The sequence below is a fragment of the Chrysemys picta genome, chromosome 1 (assembly GCF_011386835.1).
Source record: "Chrysemys picta bellii isolate R12L10 chromosome 1, ASM1138683v2, whole genome shotgun sequence".
Taxonomy (NCBI): Eukaryota; Metazoa; Chordata; order Testudines; family Emydidae; genus Chrysemys; species Chrysemys picta.
In genome coordinates, this window is record NC_088791.1 from 318232123 (window position 1) to 318252834 (window position 20712).

General features: G+C 42.2%; 1 protein-coding gene across 3 annotated transcripts; it reads left to right on the forward strand.

The window, feature by feature from the left end:
• The first annotated feature begins 414 nt into the window (after window positions 1–414).
• SLN (sarcolipin) lies at window positions 415–20157 on the forward strand. Of its 3 annotated transcripts, none has more exons than XR_010597850.1 (3): window positions 415–433; window positions 18274–18391; window positions 19575–20157. XR_010597850.1 is itself a non-coding variant. In XM_005289967.4 (2 exons), exon 2 carries the CDS (start codon window positions 19685–19687, stop codon window positions 19778–19780), a length of 96 nt encoding a protein of 31 aa, XP_005290024.1. In that variant the 5' UTR covers window positions 18268–18391; window positions 19575–19684; the 3' UTR covers window positions 19781–20157. The 3 variants fall into 3 exon arrangements, 1 of the variants encoding a protein (XP_005290024.1); XR_010597849.1 differs by lacking the exon at window positions 415–433 and adding an exon at window positions 14696–14714; XM_005289967.4 differs by lacking the exon at window positions 415–433 and having other exon boundaries at window positions 18268–18391.
• The last annotated feature ends 555 nt before the right edge of the window (window positions 20158–20712 follow it).

Here is a 20712-nt window from a genome sequence, read left to right on the forward strand (position 1 = left end):
AAAGGAAGAGTCCAGAGCCCTGAGAGCTCAGAGAATGAGCAGAGTTGGACCAAGTGCTTTAGGGAGGGGATGCCCCGAAGGATGGAATGGTGAGAATTCCCTGGTTGAGCAGTGGAGCCAGACCAGGCTGCTGAAAATGGATGGCAGGGAGGCAGTCAGTCAATCAACTACAAAATTCCTCAGGCCAGAGAGTGATGGCTGGAAAGGGCTGAAGGCTGAGAACAGCAGAGGAAGATGCCTGCTGGCTTTCTGAGCTGGAAAGCTGAATCCAGAGGGCTGGAGGCTGGGGAATGATGAGGAGTGAGTCCGCTGATGTCTCCAGGCAAGAGCTGGAATTCTACCTGGAAGGGAAACAGGGCAGAGAAACACCCCAGCTGGAGTTAGATGTGGTGAGAGATGCTGGAACCATCCCCGGGTGCTGGGATGAAGCACGGTGAGAGACCCTGGGGTTGTGCTGGGAGCTGGGGTGAGAAGTTGTGAGAGATGCTGGAGCTATACTTGGTGCTGGACTGTTGAAATGAATGTACTGTTTGGTTTGTGCTAGATGGATTTTGGATTCTGGTAGTGGGACTTTTAGTAATTAATTAACACCACAAAAAGGGCCGTTTATATGCTCTGAAAGCGGTACTGAGTTTATCTGAAGAATCAAGAGGGAACCAGAGGTGAGGGGCCACTTGCAGGGCTTCCCTGAGGCCATAGAGGGGTGCATGTGAGGAGGCACATGCCAACAGGCCCCCTATGACGAAAGTTCATGTCTGTTTGCTGGTTTAGAAAGAACGCCCTGTGTCAGTTCAGACTCAGCCTTTTTATGCCAAAAGCCATTTCTTTGTTTGAGTCTCTGGAAAACCCAGTTTGAACCAGTATATACAAGCCTCCACAGGCGGTGGTACCCCTCTAGAGCTGTTTAGTCTCAGTGACTTTCATTAATCACCCACCACTGTTTTTTAGCGAGAAGCTGTGGTAACACTCCTCCCTCCCTCCTCCGATGGAATAAAACACAATTGTATGTAAAACATTCATAAATTTAATTCAGTGGGCCCCAAAGATACTGCCTAGTTGTAATATCTAATATGGCCCGTGTTTTGGGTGAAGGCCACTTTCTTTCAGCTACATGATTATATTAAGGAGCTTAATGGCAATCTTCAATGAAGATCATTGGTTACACCTCCCAGTTTCAAAGAGGTTTGACCCAACCCTTCACATTATTTATTATCCATTCAGTGCAAGTGTATTTAGGTGCGTTCCAGGGAGGAAGACATGGTCTGTGCCCCAGAAGTCTTACAAAGTTGTCACTAAGCTGAAACCTGAGAGTCCTGGGCTCACACAGCTTTGGCACAGAAGCCTATACAATGTATTTCTGCCTACAATCTCCTTCAAAGATATGTTCAATGCATATATTGGTTGCAGAGCAGATGCGATGCTGATTCCAGTGTAAGGTTAGAACCCAGATGACTGTCCTTCAATAGCCATCTCTTTGCAAGGTGTGGATTCAGAGTTTCTAAAGTCAGAACCTAGTCACCACATTGCTCACACTGGCTCTCATCAACCCAGACCACAAAGTTTTACTCACACAGGTAGGTTAAGCAAGAAACAACCATAAAACTAGGTGTTTTTTTAATACAATACAGTTTTCTCATATTTTCTTCTGAAGAGTCTAGGAAGAAATTTGACCTGGTGCAATGGTTTTATTATCCATGAACAGTATTTAAGCAGAGGGCTGCCGAGAGTCATTTACCATATGGAAAAAGTTATAGGTTGATCTCCATGGGTATTCAGAGCCTTTGAAAATCAGGTCATAGATATATTGTTAACTTAAGGCTCTGTAAAAACAAATAACTTTGCTGTATTTAAAAAACAAAACACTAAAATATCATTTAATTATAGGCGCAGCATTTCAAAGCTTTATTCTTTCTGCCTTTTTGATGTTTTACTGAAACTGTTCCAAAGATTTTGCAACTATGAAGAGTAAAACTGAAAGTTTTTATCCACTTATTTGGTGACTTTTGGCACCTAGACCCATCCAGAGTTTGTAAGAGCAGGTAAGGCACAAGTGACAAACTGAATAAAGACTTAATCCAAAACCCATTGAAGTCAATGGAATGACAGTGAGCTTTGGATCAGGACTTAGAAGAAGGCTATTCTGTTTTAGCACATCACAAATAAAAATCACACTAAATCTGAACTTTTGCTGTATTGATAATTTTAGATTTCTCAGGAAACATAAGAGCGGCCATACTGAGTCAGACCAAAAGTCCATCTAGCCCAGTATCTTGTCTTCCGACAGTGGTCAATGCCAGGTGCCCCAGAGGGAATGAACAGAACTGGTAATCATCATCAAGTGATCCATCCCCTGTTGCCCATTCCCAGCTTCTGGCAAACAGAGGCTAGAGACACCATCCCTGCCCATTCTGGATAATAACCTTTGAGGGACCTATCCTTCAGGAACTTATCTAGTTCTTTTTTGAACCCTGTTATAGTCTTGGCCTTCGCAACATCCTCTGGCAAAAAGTTCCACAGGTTGACTGTGTGTTGTGTGAAGAAATACTTCCTTTTGTTTGTTTTAAACCTGTTTCCTATTAATTTCATTTGTTGATCCCTAGTTCTTGTGTTATGAGAAGGAGTAAATAACACTTTCTAATTTACTTTCTCCTCACCAGTCATATTTTATAGATCTCTATCATATGCCCCCTTAGTCATCTCTTTTCCAAACTGAAAAGTCCCAGTCTTATTAATCTCTCCTCATATGGAAGCTGATCATCTAGTTGGATCTCCTGCATAACACAGGCCATAGAATTTCACCCTATGATTTCTGAATCAAGCCCAGTAGCATTTGGCTGAGCTAGAACATCTCCTTTAGCAAGTTACAAAATCTTGATTTAATATCTCCAAGTGATGGAGAATTCATCCTTTGGCAAGCTTGGGTACTGGTAACTCTTTGTAGAACTTCTATAACCACAAACCAAAATGAGGTTAACCCCAAACATGCCTAATTTAAGATTTACACACAGAGCAGAGGAGGGCGCTCCAAATTAAGAATGTGGCAATTGTTGGATAGCTAACATTTTTATTTATATAGTTGTATTTACTATATTATTTTCCTGTTAGGGGAGGGAATGTACTAGATCATTGTCTGAAAAATACATTGACTTCCTCTTGTCTTTCATCTTCCTTAATGCACTGTTACTTCTGTTCTTTCCTTGCATCACTCTGCTTAGGAAGTCCTTATATTTGGAAAGGGGTCTGCCCGGATGGATGCTGATGCCCCTGCTGAGTCTCATTAGGGATTAGGATCCAAAATAGGGTGTATCATTATCCCAGTTGCTCCATGATTTCCTTATTTAGGATATTGTCTCTTTTGTGTAACTACTAACAATAATCATCATTATGTTCAGGTTTATTTTCAGTCCAGCTGTACCTTTTTGCAATCTATGCACACGCTCCCTTACCTCTCCTTAGTGGAACTATACATGTTTCCATAAATCTTCCCATGCTCTCTGTGCATCAGAGGTTAGTGAATTACTCCCACATGAAGTTATATATAGATTTCTACCTACGTCCATCTCTGACAGGTATTCCTGAGAAAAGATGGAAGCACTGGGTGGGGGGAGGAGGGCACCGCCAGTTCCTCAGCTAGTATAAATTAGCATAGCTCTTTTGACTGGCCCATTGTTTGTTTGTGTGAACTGCACATTGTAGTTTAAAGAAGGCAAATTTGGCTGATTGTATTTTTCACACCCTGCCCTCCCTGTTCCCTTTGAAGCAGCTGGAACCCTAGACTTGCCAGGATGGAGCAATCTGCAGCCAACTTCAGGGGAAATAAAGGCTCTTTTTACTATCTTCTATCTGCACAATTGTACAAGGGCCAGGAACAATCAAGCCCTTAATGTATACCTGGTTCAGTGTTCACTTTTTGTCTGTCCTTTTAAGCATATTGATGAAGTCTGATGGTGTCCAGTATGTATTTTCTAGGAACTCTGTGTCACCGTTGCCAGTTCTGTGTTTGTACAGAGTCTACAACAAGAGGGTCCAGGTCCATGACTAGAGCTCCTTGGCACTAGGGCGATACAAATAATAATAAAAGAGAGCTGAACGCAATATGCTTTCCTTCTTAGTCAGCCTTTCCTGCAAGAGTCTGACCTTATGCCTTTCCAATGCTGCATCAATCAGAGGAAGTGACATCTTATTAAAAATCCTAATCAAAATCCAGGAGTTTATTTTATAAATATTTCATTGATTGTAAACAGCTGCTCTCTTGTGGCGATGCTAATAGCATTGCCCCAGTCTGCTGGGATTCTCATTTCCCTAATGCATGTTATGAGCACCACAGCTCTCTTGTAAACTGCCTCTCACCTGCATTAATAATAAGCACCAAGGGCTGTCATCATCCCCCAGTATAATTTTGTGTCTTGTTTCACTCATCCCCAAAGCATCAACAGAGGAGTTAAAAGGTGCGAAACCCTGGGAAATGGACTGGAGAGGGTAAATGCAACCCGAGGGTAGATTTGGATTGTGGAAAGTCCCCCCTCCCCCACACCACGATCAAAGGACAGGAGCAGAGGGAAAGTTTAGAGCTGAAATTTTGGTTTGGCATATTGTAAAATTTGAGGCCATTTGCAAAATTTGTATCTGGGTTCCGTTTTCAACATCCCCTAAAGTTCAGTGCAGACCCATTATCTGTGGCAAGAGACTGTGCCCCGGTGTGTTTTAATCTATAATTTTTGCCCTGGCCAATCTCTACTATCTAAGCACTGTCTGCAAACCACATTAATTTGTTAGCTGATAATAACGCACAGAGAGAAGAGGATTGTTTATTTTAATATTTAAATACAAATCTTCAGTTCACATCATTTGGGGCAGCATGTTTCATTTCAGACTTCATGGACCTCACTCGGCATAAATGAACTACGACACTAGACAAGCATTAAAATGCACCCTCCCCCCATGATTTTATCTCTGGGTGTATCTAAACACTTGAAGGATGGCAGAGGGAGGAGAGTGACTGCTGAGCTAAGCTCAGCTCCATCCTTGCTTTCCTTCATACCACTAGAACCTGAGCCTACTTCATGTTACGTAACGAACATGATACAATGCCACTAGTTATAATTAGGGCCTGCTCGTGCTCCAATTAAAGTCTGTGGTAAAAACTGACCTTAGTGGGAGCAGGATGAGGCCCTTAGGGTATGTCTACACTGGGATAAAAGTCCTGCTGCATGGCTACAGCTGGCCAGTGCCATAAAAGTTCAATGTAGATGTTCAGGCTTGGGCTGGAGCCCAGGCTGTGAGACCCCTGTGAGGGGGGAGGGTCTCAGAGCCCGGTCTCCTGCCCAGGCTTGAATGTCTGCACTGCAATTTTTAGCCCCGCAGCCTGAGCCCTGCAAACCTGAGTCAGCTGACCCAGGCTCTGATACTCAGTGCTGTGGAGATTTTACAGTGTAGACATACTCTTAGTGGGCTAAGGAACATGAGGCAGGCCTATAACTATGAACGGATGATAAATGTAGCTGACTGAAACATGGCTGCTTACATTTAAAGTCATGTTTGCTATTGCATTTCATATTTCTCTCATTTATTTGGCTTCTGTGTTGCTATGGTTACTTGTTACTGTTGCTCAAAAAAATCCATTTCAGTCCATCAGGGAAATACTGTATGTAGGCAGTTAAAAAACAAAACAACAGAAATACGGCATTATTTGTAGCAAAACTCTCCAGACTGGCTCAAATCTATTAACTGAATACTGCAGGTACTGAGGTAATTTCCCACTTGGTTTGGGCTCGTAATATAAATTATGATCTTTGCTGATTTCTCTGGAGCTATACCCATCTATACCAGCTGAGTATCTGGCCTGGTAATTGAAAAGGCAATGTAATAATAATACTGTAATTAACCCCACTTCAGTGAGGGTTGTGACATATACTGGCCCCTCTGGTATTTGGTAGTGTGCTCTGTTTATCACAAGTTGTAGGTAAGCACTCCAGGGAATCTCACATACTATCTATATTTTTAGGCACAAATATTTTTCTAAAGCATCTAAGACTATGGTTGCATCTGCCTTTCTCACCATCTGCTAACTGTAAGTGCTGACAAACGAGGCAGTAGTCCACCCACTTCTGTGGGCAGTGGAGCCACTCTGATTGCCATGCTGTCTTTGTCCAGCCTCTGAGCCACTTCATAATTCGTCCAGGTGGCCTGAAGATGCTCCAACTTCTCACAGACGTTCTCATGTATTTGCATTGCAGCAGGCAGTGAAATGCTGCTCGCAGCCATTATTAATCTGACTCAGTGCCTCCCGTCAGCCATAATAAAGAATTAAAGCAGTAAAGAGCTGCACAGAGGGTGCCACTTGTGGTGCACAACAGGAAGAAATGTAATTGATCCCACAAAGCCCATGAACTACGGTACATAGTTCTTCAGAGCCATCTACTGCCACCTTCTCTATTAACGACTTACATGTATACCAACACCTCATGTGTAAAGCACTTCTTTAGCACCCCAAGGACTAGGCTAGTCCATTTTGAGTCCAGAGGATACCTTACCTAGGGCTGCCTCAAACTAAAAAGTGCAAATTCCGTAGGCAAATTCCCGCTGCCTCTACGGCCCCGACCCTTTAAATAGCCCCCGGAGCCCTGCTGCCAGAGTCCTGGGGTAGCAGCGGCAGTGGGGCTCTGGGGGCTATTTAAAGGGCCCAGGGCTCCCACTGCCTCTACTGCCCCGGGCCCTTTAAACCACTGCCAGAGCCCCTGGCTGCCGCTGCTACCCCAGGGCTGCGGCAGCAGGGCTCCGGGGGCTATTTAAAGGGTCGGGGCCGTAGAGGCAGCGGGATCCATGGGCCCTTTAAATAGCCCCCAGAGCCCCACTGCTGCTATCCCAGGGCTCCAGCAGCGGGGCTCTGGTGGCAATTTAAAGGGCCTGGGGCTCCAGCCGCTCGTGGGAGCCCCAGGCCCTTTAAATTGCCACCTGGGGAAGCCGGGCCACCCCGGTACGGTGCACTGACTCTTGCTGGTATGTCGTACCGGAGCGTACCGGCTTACTTTCACCTCTGCAAGCCCCCGACCCCGCTCCCTGGTGGGAGCTCGAGGGCCAGATTAAAACATCTGGAGGGCCGGATGTGGCCCCCAGGCCATAGTTTGCCCACCCCTGCTTCAGAGGGTGGGGAAAGAACTGCCGGCACGCTTTCAGCTACACAGGGCAGAGCCAGAATCTAGAACAGAGACAAAGAACTTTACAGTAGAATGGCTAATGGTGCCTATATTGTTGTAATGAACCAGCTAGCTCCTTCCTTCCCTTCGTGGCTGAGCAGACATCACAGCCTGCAAACAGGAGGCGTGGGGGCAAATGCACATGCCCAGCAGGAGGACAGTGCAGAGGTGAACGCAATTATTTTGATACCTTTATACCCCAGTACTGCACAGCCCTAAGGACAGGTTTAGAAGCTGTTGGGTTGATCTTTATCATTACAGTAATTGAAGTAATTGTGCCTAGGGAATTTGCACTTTTTAGTTTGAGGCAGCCCTAGGTAAGGTATCTTCTGGACTCAAAATGGACTAGTCTAGTTCTCGGGGTGCTAAAGAAGTGCTTTACACATGAGGTGTTGGTATATATGTAAGTCGTTAATAGAGAAGGTGGCAGTAGATGGCTCTGAAGAACTATGTACTGTAGTTCATGGGCTTTGTGGGATCAATTACATTTCTTCCTGTTGTGCACCACAAGTGGCACCCTCTGTGCAGCTCTTTACTGCTTTAATTCTTTATTATGGCTGACGGGAGGCACTGAGTCAGATTAATAATGGCTGTGAGCAGCATTCCACTGCCTGCTGCAATGCAAATGCATGAGAACGTCTGTGAGAAGTTGGAGCGTCTTCAGGCCACCTGGACGAATTATGAAATGTGGGCATACCATGGATTTATATAGTGGCATTATAATATTTTCTGTCTTGTTATCTATTCCTTTCCTAATGGTTCCTAACATTCTCTTCACTTTTTTGACTGCTGTTGCACATTGAGTGGATGTTTTCAGAGAACTATCCACAATGACTCCAAGATCTCTTTCTTTAGTGGCAATATTTAATTTAGACCCCATCATTTTGTATGTATAGTTGGGCTTATGTTTTCCAGTGTGCTTTACTTTGCATTTATCAACACTGAATTTCGTTTGCCATTTTGTTGCACAATCACCCAGTTTTGTGAAATCCCTTTGTACCTGTTCACAATCAGCTTTGTACTTAACTATCTTGAGTAATTTTGTATCATCTGCAAATTTTGCCACCTCATTGTTTATTCTTTTTTTCAGATCATTTATGAACAGCACTGGTCCCAGAAGAGACCCTTGGAGCACACCACTATTTACTCGCTCCACTATGAAAACTGACCATTTATTCCTATCCTTTGTTTCCAATCTTTTAACCAGTTACTGTTCCATGAGAGGACCTTCCCTCTGATCCCATGACTGCTTACTTTGCTTAAGAGACTTTGGTGAGGGACTTTGTTGAAGGCTTTCTGAAAATCTAAGTACACTATATCCTATATTAGCTTTGTCCACATGTTTGTTGACCCCTTCAAAGAATTCTAGTAGATTGGGGAGGCATGATTTCCCTTTACAAAAGCCTTATTGACTCTTCCCCAACATATCACATTCATCAACATGTCTGATAATTCTGTCCTTTACTTTAGTTTCAACCAAATTGCTTGGTATTGAAGTCAAGCTTACTGGCCTGTAATTGCCAGGACTGCCTCTGGAGCCTTTTAAAAAAGTTGGCATCACATTAGCTATCCTCCAGTCATCTGGTACAGAAGCTGATTTAAATGATAGGTTACATACCACAATTAGTAGTTCTGCAATTTCATATTTGAGTTCCTTCAGAACTCTTGGGTGAATAACATCTGGTCCTGGTGACTTATTACTGTTTAATTTATCAAATTGTTCCAAACCTCCTCTAGTGATACCTCAATGTGGGACAGTTCCTCAGATTTGTCACTTAAAAAGAATGGCTCAGGTGTGGGAATCTCCCTCACATCCTCAGCCGTGAAGACTGATGCAAAGAATTCATTTAGTTTCTCTGCACTGACCTTATCTTCCTGGAGTGCTCCTTTAGCATTTTGATTGTCCTGTCACCCCATTGATTGTTTATCCAGCTTCCTGTTTCTGATGTACTTAGAAAATCGTTGCTGCTAGCTTTGGGTTTTTTGCTAGTTGCTCTTCAAATTCCCTTTTGGCCTGCCTATTTACTAGACTTACTAGAGTTTATCCTTCTTTCTATTTTCCTCAAAGACAAAAAGACATATTTTAAAAATTGGAAGTTAAATCCAACTAACTGCCTCTTCTTTCCTTATATAGGAGGTCAGACTAGATGATCACAGTATCCCTTCTGGCCTTGGAATCTATGAATCTGTGAACTATTACAACTTCTGGGACAAATCTTGTAGTCCTTATTTAGTAAAAATGTCCATGAAAACCAAGGACTACAAGACTTGGTACATAATATTTAGATTCCAACTAGTGTATAGTAGAGAATGAAACAGGCTATCTACAGAATTTTAAAGACCAGTATTTTGTATATTTGACTTCTAAAATATGCTATCAGTGGTTCTCAATCCTGTTTAATCTTACGATCAATTATATCCCACAATCCTTTGCAGCTGTAAAAGCTTATGGATCATGATAAGAAACCATAGGTGAGGGGATGCTGGTGCTGAAAGAAGGTAGAAGGTCCTCAGGAGGGGACAGCTAATGCTGGGGAATGATAGATCTTGGGTCAGAACGCTGGTGGAGGATCTGTCCTATAGTATCACTGGGGAATGGAGATGCTATTGCAATGATGATGAAGGGGTGCTATGGCCACAGGTGCTTTTATTTTTCCCTGTGGGGGCTCCACCCCCATTCCACCCCTTCCCCTGAGGCCTCGCCCTTGCTCCACCTCTTCCCTCCCCTGTTCTGTCCCCTCCCCCGAGGCCCACTCTCATTCTGCCTCTTCCCGTCCCAGTCCGCCCCCTTCGCTGAGACCCCATCCCACCTGCAGCTTGCTGCTCTCCTCCCTCCCCCGAGCGCCTCCCACCAGCAGCCAAACAGCTGATCAGCGGCCCCACCGAACAGCTGTGGCTGGTGGCTGCTGAGCATCCGCTATCTTTTTTCGGTGAGTGCTTGAGCCCCAGAGCAACCATGGAGTTGGTGCCTATGGCTTTGGCTGCTGGAGTGAGCTGGGGGTGGGTTGTGCTGCAAGTGCTTCTCTTCCTTCCCACTCCCCACTGTCCTCTGAGTACTCTGCCCAGAGGCAGCAGCACTGCTGCCCCTCCCAGAGGTGAGGCTCATGAGATTGGGGATTGAGGGGCAGAGGAGCAGCCTCAGCCTTGCCTGTCAGTAGAGCTGGTCAAACAACTTTGTGCAGAAAGTTGAAATCAACATGTTTCACAGGAAAATGTCAATTCTGATTAAAAAAAAATATTTTTCTCATGGAAAATCTCAAAACTGAAAGTTTCATTTGGAACTGACTTTTCTAAACGAAACAATGATTTTTCGTTTTGACTTAAAATGTTGATTCCTTTTGGTTTTTCAGTTTAAAAAAAATAACGCAAAACAACATGTTATGATGAAGTGTTGATTGGAAATGACAATTTTCATTTCTTTCGTGGTGCTTTGCTCTCTCCCACTCTCTGCTTGTGGCACCCAGTTTAGTCTCGTGAGGACTGAAATGTTTTAATCTAACTAAAAACTCTAGGCTCAATATGGGGGTGTCGGGGTGAAAATTAATGGTCTATGTATAGAGGAGGTCAAACTAGATGATCTAATGGCCCCTTCTGGCCTCATACTCAATTAAATTATTTTGACTTTAAAAGTTATTTCTTCTTAAAACTGAAAAATGAAATGACATTCTGAGTTTAAATGAAATAAAAATTGTTCTGTTTAAAAATGTTGATTCTAAACAAACATTTTCCTTACAAATTGGTTCAGAACTTCCTGAACGAATTCCAAAAAATTTTGAACCTAGATTTTTCACCTGAAGTTTCTCATGAGAAAAATGTTGGTTTTATGACCAGCTCTTGGTGGTAGCCAGAGCAGGGCTGGTGCCAAGGACGCATGCGATCGATGAGGGAGAAAGACAACTCCTTCCCTCCCCTGCCTTTGCTCTTAGTGAATGTTGGAATTTGCTATTTCTCCCTCAACCCGTGGACAGTGGCGGGTTAATGATTTTGCCGCCCGTAGGCCCTGAAATAATTGTCGCCCTGCCCGCCCCTGACCCCGCTCCGACTCCACCCTTTTCTCGCCCCCATTCCAACCTTTTCCCCAAAGTCCCGCCCCAACTCCACCCCTCCCTGCCCCTATTAGATCCCTTCCCCAAATCCCCGCCCCCGGCTCTTCCTGCCAAGCGCTGGGAGGGAGAGGAGAGAAACAGGACGCGGCGACGCGCTCGCGGAGGAGGAGAGCTAGAGCAGGGGAGCTTCTCCGTGGGTGCTTAAATTTGCCACCCCTGCAAATTTGCCACCCTAGGCCTAGGCCTTCTCGGCCTAGGCGATAATATGCCGCTGCCCGTGGAGTACACCCCATTGGGTGGGTTCTCAAAAATCCTGTTCTGTACTTTGGTGATCCCCATACAAGCATCCTTTAAAGGTCTTAGAGCATTTCCACTAATTTGCTTTTTACACCTCTATCCCGATATAATGCGACCCGATATAACACGAATTCGGATATAACGCGGTAAAGCAGTGCTCGGGGGGGGGGGGGGGGAGCTGCGCACTCCGGCAGATCAAAGCAAGTTCGATATAATGCGGTTTCACCTATAACACAGTAAGATTTTTTGGCTCCCAAGGACAGCGTTATATCGGGGTAGAGGTGTATTTACTTTTTGAGTGAAAACTTGCTGTGTAAGGTCTTAGCAAATAAGACCATTTTAGTTCCAAATTTTACTTATGTGCGTACACACACCCATACCCACACCATTCCTATATGGACTATAAGGTGGATAGAAAGCTGGCTAGATTGTCGGGCTCAACGGGTAATGATCAACGGCTCCATGTCTAGTTGGCAGCCGGTTTCAAGTGGAGTACCCCAAGGGTCGGTCCTGGGGCCGGTTTTGTTCAATATCTTCATTAATGATCTGGAGGATGGCGTGGACTGCACTCTCAGCAAGTTTGCAGATGACACTAAACTGGGAGGAGTGGTAGATACGCTGGAGGGTAGGGATAGGATACAGAGGGACCTAGACAAATTAGAGGATTGGGACAAAAGAAACCTGATGAGGTTTAACAAGGACAAGTGCAGAGTCCTGCACTTAGGATGGAAGAATCCCATGCACTGTTACAGACTAGGGACCGCGTGGCTAGGCAGCAGTTCTGCAGAAAAGGACCTAGTGGTTACAGTGGACGAGAAGCTGGATATGAGTCAACAGTGTGCCCTTTTTGCCAAGAAGGCTAACGGCATTTTGGGTTGTATAAGTAGGGGCATTGCCAGCAGATCGAGGGACGTGATCGTTCCCCTCTATTCGACATTGGTGAGGCCTCACCTGGAGTACTGTGTCCAGTTTAGGGCCCCACACTACAAGAAGGATGTGGAAAAATTGGAAAGAGTCCAGCAGAGGGCAACAAAAATGATTAGGGGGCTGGAGCTGGAGAGGCTGAGGGAACTGGGATTGTTTAGTCTGCAGAATTGAAGAATAAGGGGGGATTTGATAGCTGCTTTCATCTACCTGAAAGGGGGGTCCAAAGAGGATGGATCTAGACTGTTCTCAGTGGTACCAGATGACAGAACAAGGAGTAATGGTCTCAAGTTGCAGTGGGGGAGGTTTAGGTTGGATATTAGGAAAAACTTTTTCACTAGGAGGGTGGTGAAGCACTGGAATGGGTTACCTAGGGAGGTGATGGAATCTCCTTCCTTAGAGGTTTTTAAGGTCAAGCTCGACAAAGCACTGGCTGGGATGATTTAGTTGGGATTAGGTCCTGCTTTGAGCAGGGAGTTGGACTAGATGACCTCCTGAGGTCCATTCCAAGGAATATCATTCCTGATATTCTATGATTCTATGATGATTCCAGTTATTTGTAAATAATAACAATGCAAATGTATCTGCCTGTGAGGCATTACTAGCTTCAAGTGCTAATAGTGAAATCTACCAAGTTTTTTAACTTTGTTCATGAAAATGCTTTAATAAATCAGAGCTTAAAAATAATGCTTAGCATTTCCAGAACACTTTACCTATTCAAAATGCTTTACAGATATTGACTAGTGCTGGGGGATAGGTATTAGTGTGACAATTGTAAAGGTGTGGAAACCGAGGCCAAGAGGTGACCCAAACCTACAATTAGCTGGTGGAACCAGGATTAGAACTCAGGGTCTCTTGACACTCAGCCCCCACTTCTTCTAGTGAAATAGCACCAAATAGTTGATGATAACATGTAATGGGCACTCCTGCCCTGCCTACTGTTGGTGGCCATTGTACAATTGCTGAGATTGTTCCTCGTAAGCCCATGTTCCAAGTAACCACCATTGACTAGACCATGTCAAGACAATTGCAACCATTTTTCCTGGATGCAGACCTCATCCCAGTAATCCGTGCCTTGGTCCCTTAAATCTGGACTACTGAAACTTGCTTTTCTAAGAGTTAACTCTGAGTGCCTGTCAACAGCTTCAAACAATGCAGCATTCAGCATGCCCCTATGATGCCAGGAAGCACAGGGAGAGCATCTCATGGCAGTTTTCTGTTCACTCTGCTAACTGCGAGTTACCGTCCAGGGTAAAATTTATGAGTTGATCATGATCTATGAAACCTTGAAAGCTCTGAAACCCAGCTATCAGAGACATTATTTCCGGTTTATTCCCCCACCTAAAGTGAGATGAGGGCGGGTTTCTGTGCCCTGGAATTCAGTTCTGCTGGATATATGTAGCTTCACAACATTCAAACTGAGATCTTGTAAAATACATATTTTTGACTAGACTTTCCACAGCAGGGGAAGCCTCTTCCTCTGGTATTTAATCTCCTAAACGCTATCCACTGTCTCAAATTTCCTTGAGGCAAGAGAGTTAGCTACAGCTGAAGGTGAGGCAATATGTGCTTCTCATTCTTGTCATGTCATTTAGTTCTTTTTAACTTGATTGAAGGGGGACAAGATAACATATTGGTGGCACCTTAGAAATATTTCTAGGGATTTCTTTCTGTTCTCTTAACTGGTGGCACATAAGTTTTCCTGATAAAGAAAAAAATCAGTTGGTGTAGTTGTGCTTAGTTATTATTCTGGAGTCTGAATCTTAATGTTGCAATGCCTGTTTACAGGGGAAATGGTGGGCACCTTGCAGGAGAGTTACATTATGAAGATGGAGTGGGGTTTTTCTCCCAGATGGGGAGTATTAATGCCTTAGGCATGGCTGGTATAGAACGTAAGTGAATGGCCTGGTGACCACTTGGTTTACAAGAGTAGGACATATATTGAGTCATGGCTTGTCCATGCCTTGGTCATTTCTGCTGTAACCTCCTACTCTGAGGCTCTCTGCTTTTCACCCTCATCTCCTCCAGTCTGTTAAAATTACTGCTGCCTCCCCTCCCGCCACTCTGACCACATCACCTTGCCACTTACTCCTAAATTCCACAGGGACGGGGCCTGGCCCTAGCAGTACAGGTCACAACCAAACAGCTATACACAAGAGAAGGGACATCATCGAGTGGACTGTGGTCTTTGAAACTGTAATGCCTCATGCACCGAGAGGATTTTTGAGTAGCTTCCTGAAGGAGAGAGAGGGTGAGTGGCAAACACTAAGGGCCTGCTCGTGTTTCTTTTGGAGTTTTGTTATTGACTTCAGTGGGAGCAGGATTGGGCCCTAATTGTGAGGCTTACAGGTTTGAGGCTACGTAATGGAATCAAATGGACCAGTCAATACATTATGAAGTACGTAAACTTTATTTTATCTTATTGACACGGTGGCTTTTCAATAATGTGGGGCTGTCAGCTTAGAATGACTTTTAATTGTCAAAGCAAATTCAGAGACCTATTGCCGATTGTTAATATGCTGAGTAATCTAACTTGGTGAGTATTTTTATGCGCTTATACCCAAACATGGTAACTATATGCAACATACACACCAGTGATTTATGTACCTTACAACTGCTTCATGTTTACCTTTGTGTGTATAGTAAGAGGTCATTTTTTCAAGTGGATCTTTTGGCAATATGCTTCTGTTACACTAAGAACAGAGATTCCAAGGCCACCATTGCCCAGACACTGACATTTAAAAAAAACTATTAATGAGATTTTATTAAAAAATCTTAAGACAGTCCCCCTTGCAACAATGAATGCAGCCTCGTTATATAAGAATTACTTGGAAGGATTGCATGGTACTTGATGTGTAGTCTAGAAAGAATTTGAGACAGACACAGCAACTTTAAATATAGACCAGAGCCTTAAGTTTGAATATGTAAGGCATGAGGAGAGAACTTTGGCAGGGTGTATGTGAAATGTTAGAACAACCAAATCTGTCAAAAGAAAATCAAATGGCCAATAAAAGAACTATTTAGTACATCACCAAAACCCAGGACTAGTATTTAAAATATAATAATTTACTTCATCCTTTGCCTTCCTTCTTCTTTCCCTTTGTCATTAAATGAGGTTAACTCACTAGATTAAATAAAGCATCCTCTTTTGCTACTGCCTTTAAGGTCTTTCACACTTCATAAAGAGCAAGGATATAGCTTAGTGAGATGGCTCAGAGGTTCACCCTTTGGCGATTTTAGACTGTAGACTCTAAGCTGTGGCATACATAAGTCAAAAAAGTGCCAAACATTGCTTGATTTTTTCTTTCACAGTTCAAGTCAATGAATGTCCTCCATCTTAATAATATCTAACATGGCGCTCATTAAGCTTAAGGTCTTTTTGCAAGCCTTGTAGGTATCCTGTCAGATGGCGCAAAATATAAATGTAATACAGTAGTTTGTCTCTTCTAAAGTTACTATGGACTGTATCTGCCACTCAAAAATGTTCTTCCTTTGCCAGCTGTGTCTTGTGGCGATATAAAAAGTTCTGTCAAATGAGTTGTCTCAACGTTGTCCATTGCAGGAGGAAAAATAAATTCCTTCTGCCTTGATGAACATATAAAACAGAAAGCCCTAATTAGAGTGTTATTGAATTATATTTTCTATAGTGCCAAAAAGTATGCCCGATACGTTCTAGACAATCATATATACGAGCAAGATCCCTGCTCTGGAAAGTTTACAATGTAAAGCCCCAATCTTGCTAGCAGAGCTGCATGAGTGGGCCTTTGTATTGACCACAATAGGATTCCATGCAGGCATAAGCCTTGACTTGTGTGCCTCTGATTGCAGGATTGGACCTTAAAATCAGATTCTGTCAACCTTATTTGCATTGATTAGTAGTTTATTCCATAAGCAGTCCCAGCGAAAGCTCACTGAGTAAGATCCTACACCACACAAGTAAGAGTGAAGGATCTGATCCTATTTAGACACTATAGAAATAAAGGAAGGGATGCAAAAGAAGTGGTGATGTTTAGCATGTGACTGGTTAGTTCCACATTTATAATATTGTGTGTTTCATTAACACCTGAAGGAAGAGAGGGCTAGGTTTTATAGAGATTTTAGAGGAACTGTGGTTTAAAGCAGAAAGGATAGAAGGCCAAATCAGGAAAGGAATTTCGGGCATAGTGAGCTGCATAGATGTGGAGATGAGAGTGGTGACTAGAGTTGCTTTTACCATCATAATGATTTTTGATGGAAAATATAGTTTCTGGCAAATAAAAATTTTCCATGGGAAAATTTCAATTTCACCAAAATTTTTCAATTTCAATTTTTCTCTTTGGGAAAACCAAAATTAAATATGTTGTTTTGGGCTGGTTTGACGCTAATCAAAATATTTCAGTTTGTTGAAGTGTCCTGAAATGTTTCATTTTGAGTCAGTTCTACATTTCCCTCTGGTGCCATGTGGGAACTGCAGCTTGGGTATCTCATATTCCCCCGTCCTCTCCTATGGGCTGGGCTGGTGGTTAGTTGTGTGACTTGGATGGAACTATATTACTTGTTCTGAAATAATGTCAGTAAATTATGGAGTACAAACTGGGAGTCAGTAGCTATTAAATGCAAAAAGTTAGTGAAACATTAAGGTTATAAATTTAAATGCACAACTGTCATATGAATTTGTAAATAATTTGTATAATCCACAGTATGTAGTTTTTGGAAATAATTGTAAGGGACCGATTTGAATATCCTTCCTAACTTGAACCAGATTCTGATACCCTGGCTCATGTTGGGTAGCTCTTTATTCAATAGTGGTCGCATTGACTTGATAGAAATATTTGTAGAGTAAGATATTCAGTGTAATTGAGATGTCTGAATTTGGCCCAATGGAGTGAGGATGGTAGAATCTTGACCTAATTCTGTATTATGGCATACTGTTATAGTCTCTTTCAAATGTGTTTATTTGAGAAAAATGCTTTTCTGTATTTTAATAATATTTTTTGTTGATGTGTGTCCATTTTTACGACTGCCAAGGAACAAAGCTAAGGTAAGGTGGGCAATATAAGTTGGTTGGCCTCCAGAGCAGTGTAATTTAGGGGGAGAAATTCCACATTTGGTGAGAAAATATTTTATCGCAATTTTTTTACTGGCAACTCTTTCAAGTAGCTCAAGGGGTTGGAATGTTAGAGAAGTCCCCGGGGAAATGGGCTAATAGGCAGAGTGCAGGAGAGGCAGTTAATGGGGCATGGCTAATGCAACTGACCATGATTTTCAAATACTTTAATTTATTCCCAAACCCTTATGTCCAGTAAATATTATTTGATTTAATTACTACATATCCAAGTGCAAAAATATTTTGCTCTAGCTGTCTCTCTTAGACTGAATGTGTAAGAACATGAGAAGTTGTAGAGACTATAATAACTATGTAAGGCAGCAACAGGTGCCTGTGCTTGTAAAGTAAACGATGTAGTCTGGACTTTGTTCAGTTTCTAAAGACTGGAAAGTGTCGTGTACAGATTCAGAAAATGAATATGGAGTATTTCAAACACCCTTTTTTACATTACGGATGAAGATATTAACTGGTGCATTTGAAGCACAAAAGAAACATTTGTAAAATCCAGTTGGTTCCAATGGTTTGTACATGTCTTTAACATTAAAGCAACTCATCAGAGGAAGAAATGAAATGGTCATATGTAAATCCATCCATATGCCCAAATGCATAAATAGCCCTAACTGAATCCTGAGGCCCAGCATAGCCTTTTTAAAATATTTTGTTGGTGATGTCATCACTTTTGTTGCCAATACACTTGTTGCTCTCCTCCCTCTGACTACTTTAGTTCCAACACAGTGACTGGGAATCCAGACTGCACTGGGAGATAGGCAGAAGCTGAGGAAGAAATAATATCTGACCTAGGGTTCCAGAAGCTGTAATACCGTTTCATTTATCCTCTTCAGGTAAATTATGGGCTACTTTTTAGATCTACTTTTCCTTTGTACAAATAAAATATGAAGCTGCTAGAGCAACATGAGGACACGGGAATTTGTATAACTGCATTACCACATATTGAGCTTTTAATATTTCATTAGTAAACTAAGACAATTTCCAGTGAAAGCCTTCTGTCTTCATTATGGTATGATACTGAACTTGCTCTTGTTTTCATCATAGCTGTTACTTTCTAATCTGGCTTCTCCTTTAAGAGTTTGTTTGCATGGCTGCATTTCTTTTTTTGCCCAGAGCTTATTTCTCTTTTTATTTTTTAAAGAAGTTTTCATTTTATTACACAGCATACAAATAGGATTAGGTAGCAGGATACTTGTCACAAATGTTATCACTTCTCCATGTGTGTCCTGAGAAACATACACAAATCTGGACTTTCTGTGATTAAAGTGAATCACACAAAAACAATAGCTGATTAAAAGTTTTGGAATATATTTCAAGAGGCATGACTACTTAAGAGAACTGTAGCCACTTGAAATGCAGGAGCGTCAGAAAAGTTCAGAGAAAATCCTATTTAATCTACTAGCATTAGCCCATGAATTTTGATGTTTTTCAGAAACAAAACTGTATAACCCTGCCTCTCCCTTTTTAGTCATAACAAAAATCCTGTTTTCTCTTCCAAGCATTGCAAAGAAAGACTGAATTTAGTGATTTTTCCAAGATATACTTGCAGTATTAAAGTAAAACTAAGGGAATGAAGAGAGAGAGAGAGAGAGAGAGATGTAAATATTATAGAGTTTAAGAATTGAATATCAGAGAAAAATTTCTAGCTACCTTATTTTAAAATAATGATACAATAACAAATATTTGAATGTTAGTAATTTTAATAGTAATATGTTTGCAGTAAGTATCACTTGAAAAGAATATGGCAGAAGTTAAAAAAAAAAAACTGTGCAAGTCAGAGCTGACTTCCAAGGATTGTTTGTTATGTGAGATGTATTTTGGGGGTGACACTGAGAACATGTTTTCTCAAATGGTGGAAATCAAAGAAGGTGATAAGCTGGTAGAGATACTCTTTGCTTTTTAACTTCTGCAGCACACTAACTTTTAGCAATAGAAATAACATTTACTTTTAGTAATATATTTAGCTGTTAGGCTTCCTAGCTTCATATGTCTGTTCTGTTGGTGTGTTTTTTTCAGGCGAGACTCTGACCTGGAGGCTGATCTCAAGGATACTCTTGGAGGATTCCCTGAGGGTTTCCCTTTGCTTCAACTGTTAGCCTCCGTGCTTCCCCTGATCATTCCTGAAAATGGACCGATCCACGCAAGAGCTTTTCCTCAACTTCATGATTGTCCTCATAACTGTGCTCCTCATGTGGATTCTGGTGAAATCTTATCAGGAGTAAAAGACTGTGCCATATGCCGTGAATGAATTTAAGTTTGTGTCTGCAGAAGTATGTGACATCTACTGTACACCTGTGTGATTAGCTGCATGTAGCTCTAGAATGTCATCTTTTTTACTCTAAAACACCTGTTGCCTGAGATAATCTGTGTGTTTTACATGGGTCTATGATGATGCAATTATTTTATTCTTTGGCAATCCAGCTGTAAAATGTACAAGGCAAGATCCTCAGTAGTTGTTACATATGATTGTCCCTCCAACAGTTACTGTCTCCATGAACGGAGACAAAAGAAGCATAAACCTACTGAGCTGAAAGAGATGTGGAACCTTTTCATTTGCTCACCATTGTACTCTCCTGAATAAAGAAGAAAATATAAGACATGTTTTGTAGTAATTTTTATCCTTTCCTTGATCTGATTACTTTTCAATGAAGGGTATGGTGTGTTTACTTGAGAAATACAGAACAACAGCCAGGGAAGTTTGGTGGTTTGATTGCCTTTAGTTAAAAAGTACAAATAAAGGTCCACTTAATTGCTACTGATTCCAGTGGAACTCATACTGAGTCACATGAATACCAAATGAGTTCATCACAATAGTTAGTACAGTAAAATAGCCAGAGAATTTTCATGGCTAGACCATTATTTATGCTACCAATTCTGTGAACATAGACTTTAAAGAAATCCTTTGCCTTATTGCTGGCATTGCCATATAATTGCATCTTTTAGAGATGGATTTCAGATGTCACCTTTAGGGTCTCATTCTTGGATTTCATAGAATCCTAGAATCATAGGGTTAGAAGGCTGTGCAGGGGGCATCTAGTCTAATCCCCAATCCCCCAGTTTCACCAAACTGTGATTGGCACACGAGGTGGAGGGAGCAGGGGCATGAGTTGGTATAAATTATTACAGCAGCCCCAAGGCTGCTCTAACTTCAAGA

What these genes read in the sequence shown, in the direction of transcription:
- SLN (XM_005289967.4), top strand. Translation starts at nt 19,685, where the DNA reads ATGGACCGATCCACGCAAGAGCTTTTCCTCAACTTCATGATTGTCCTC.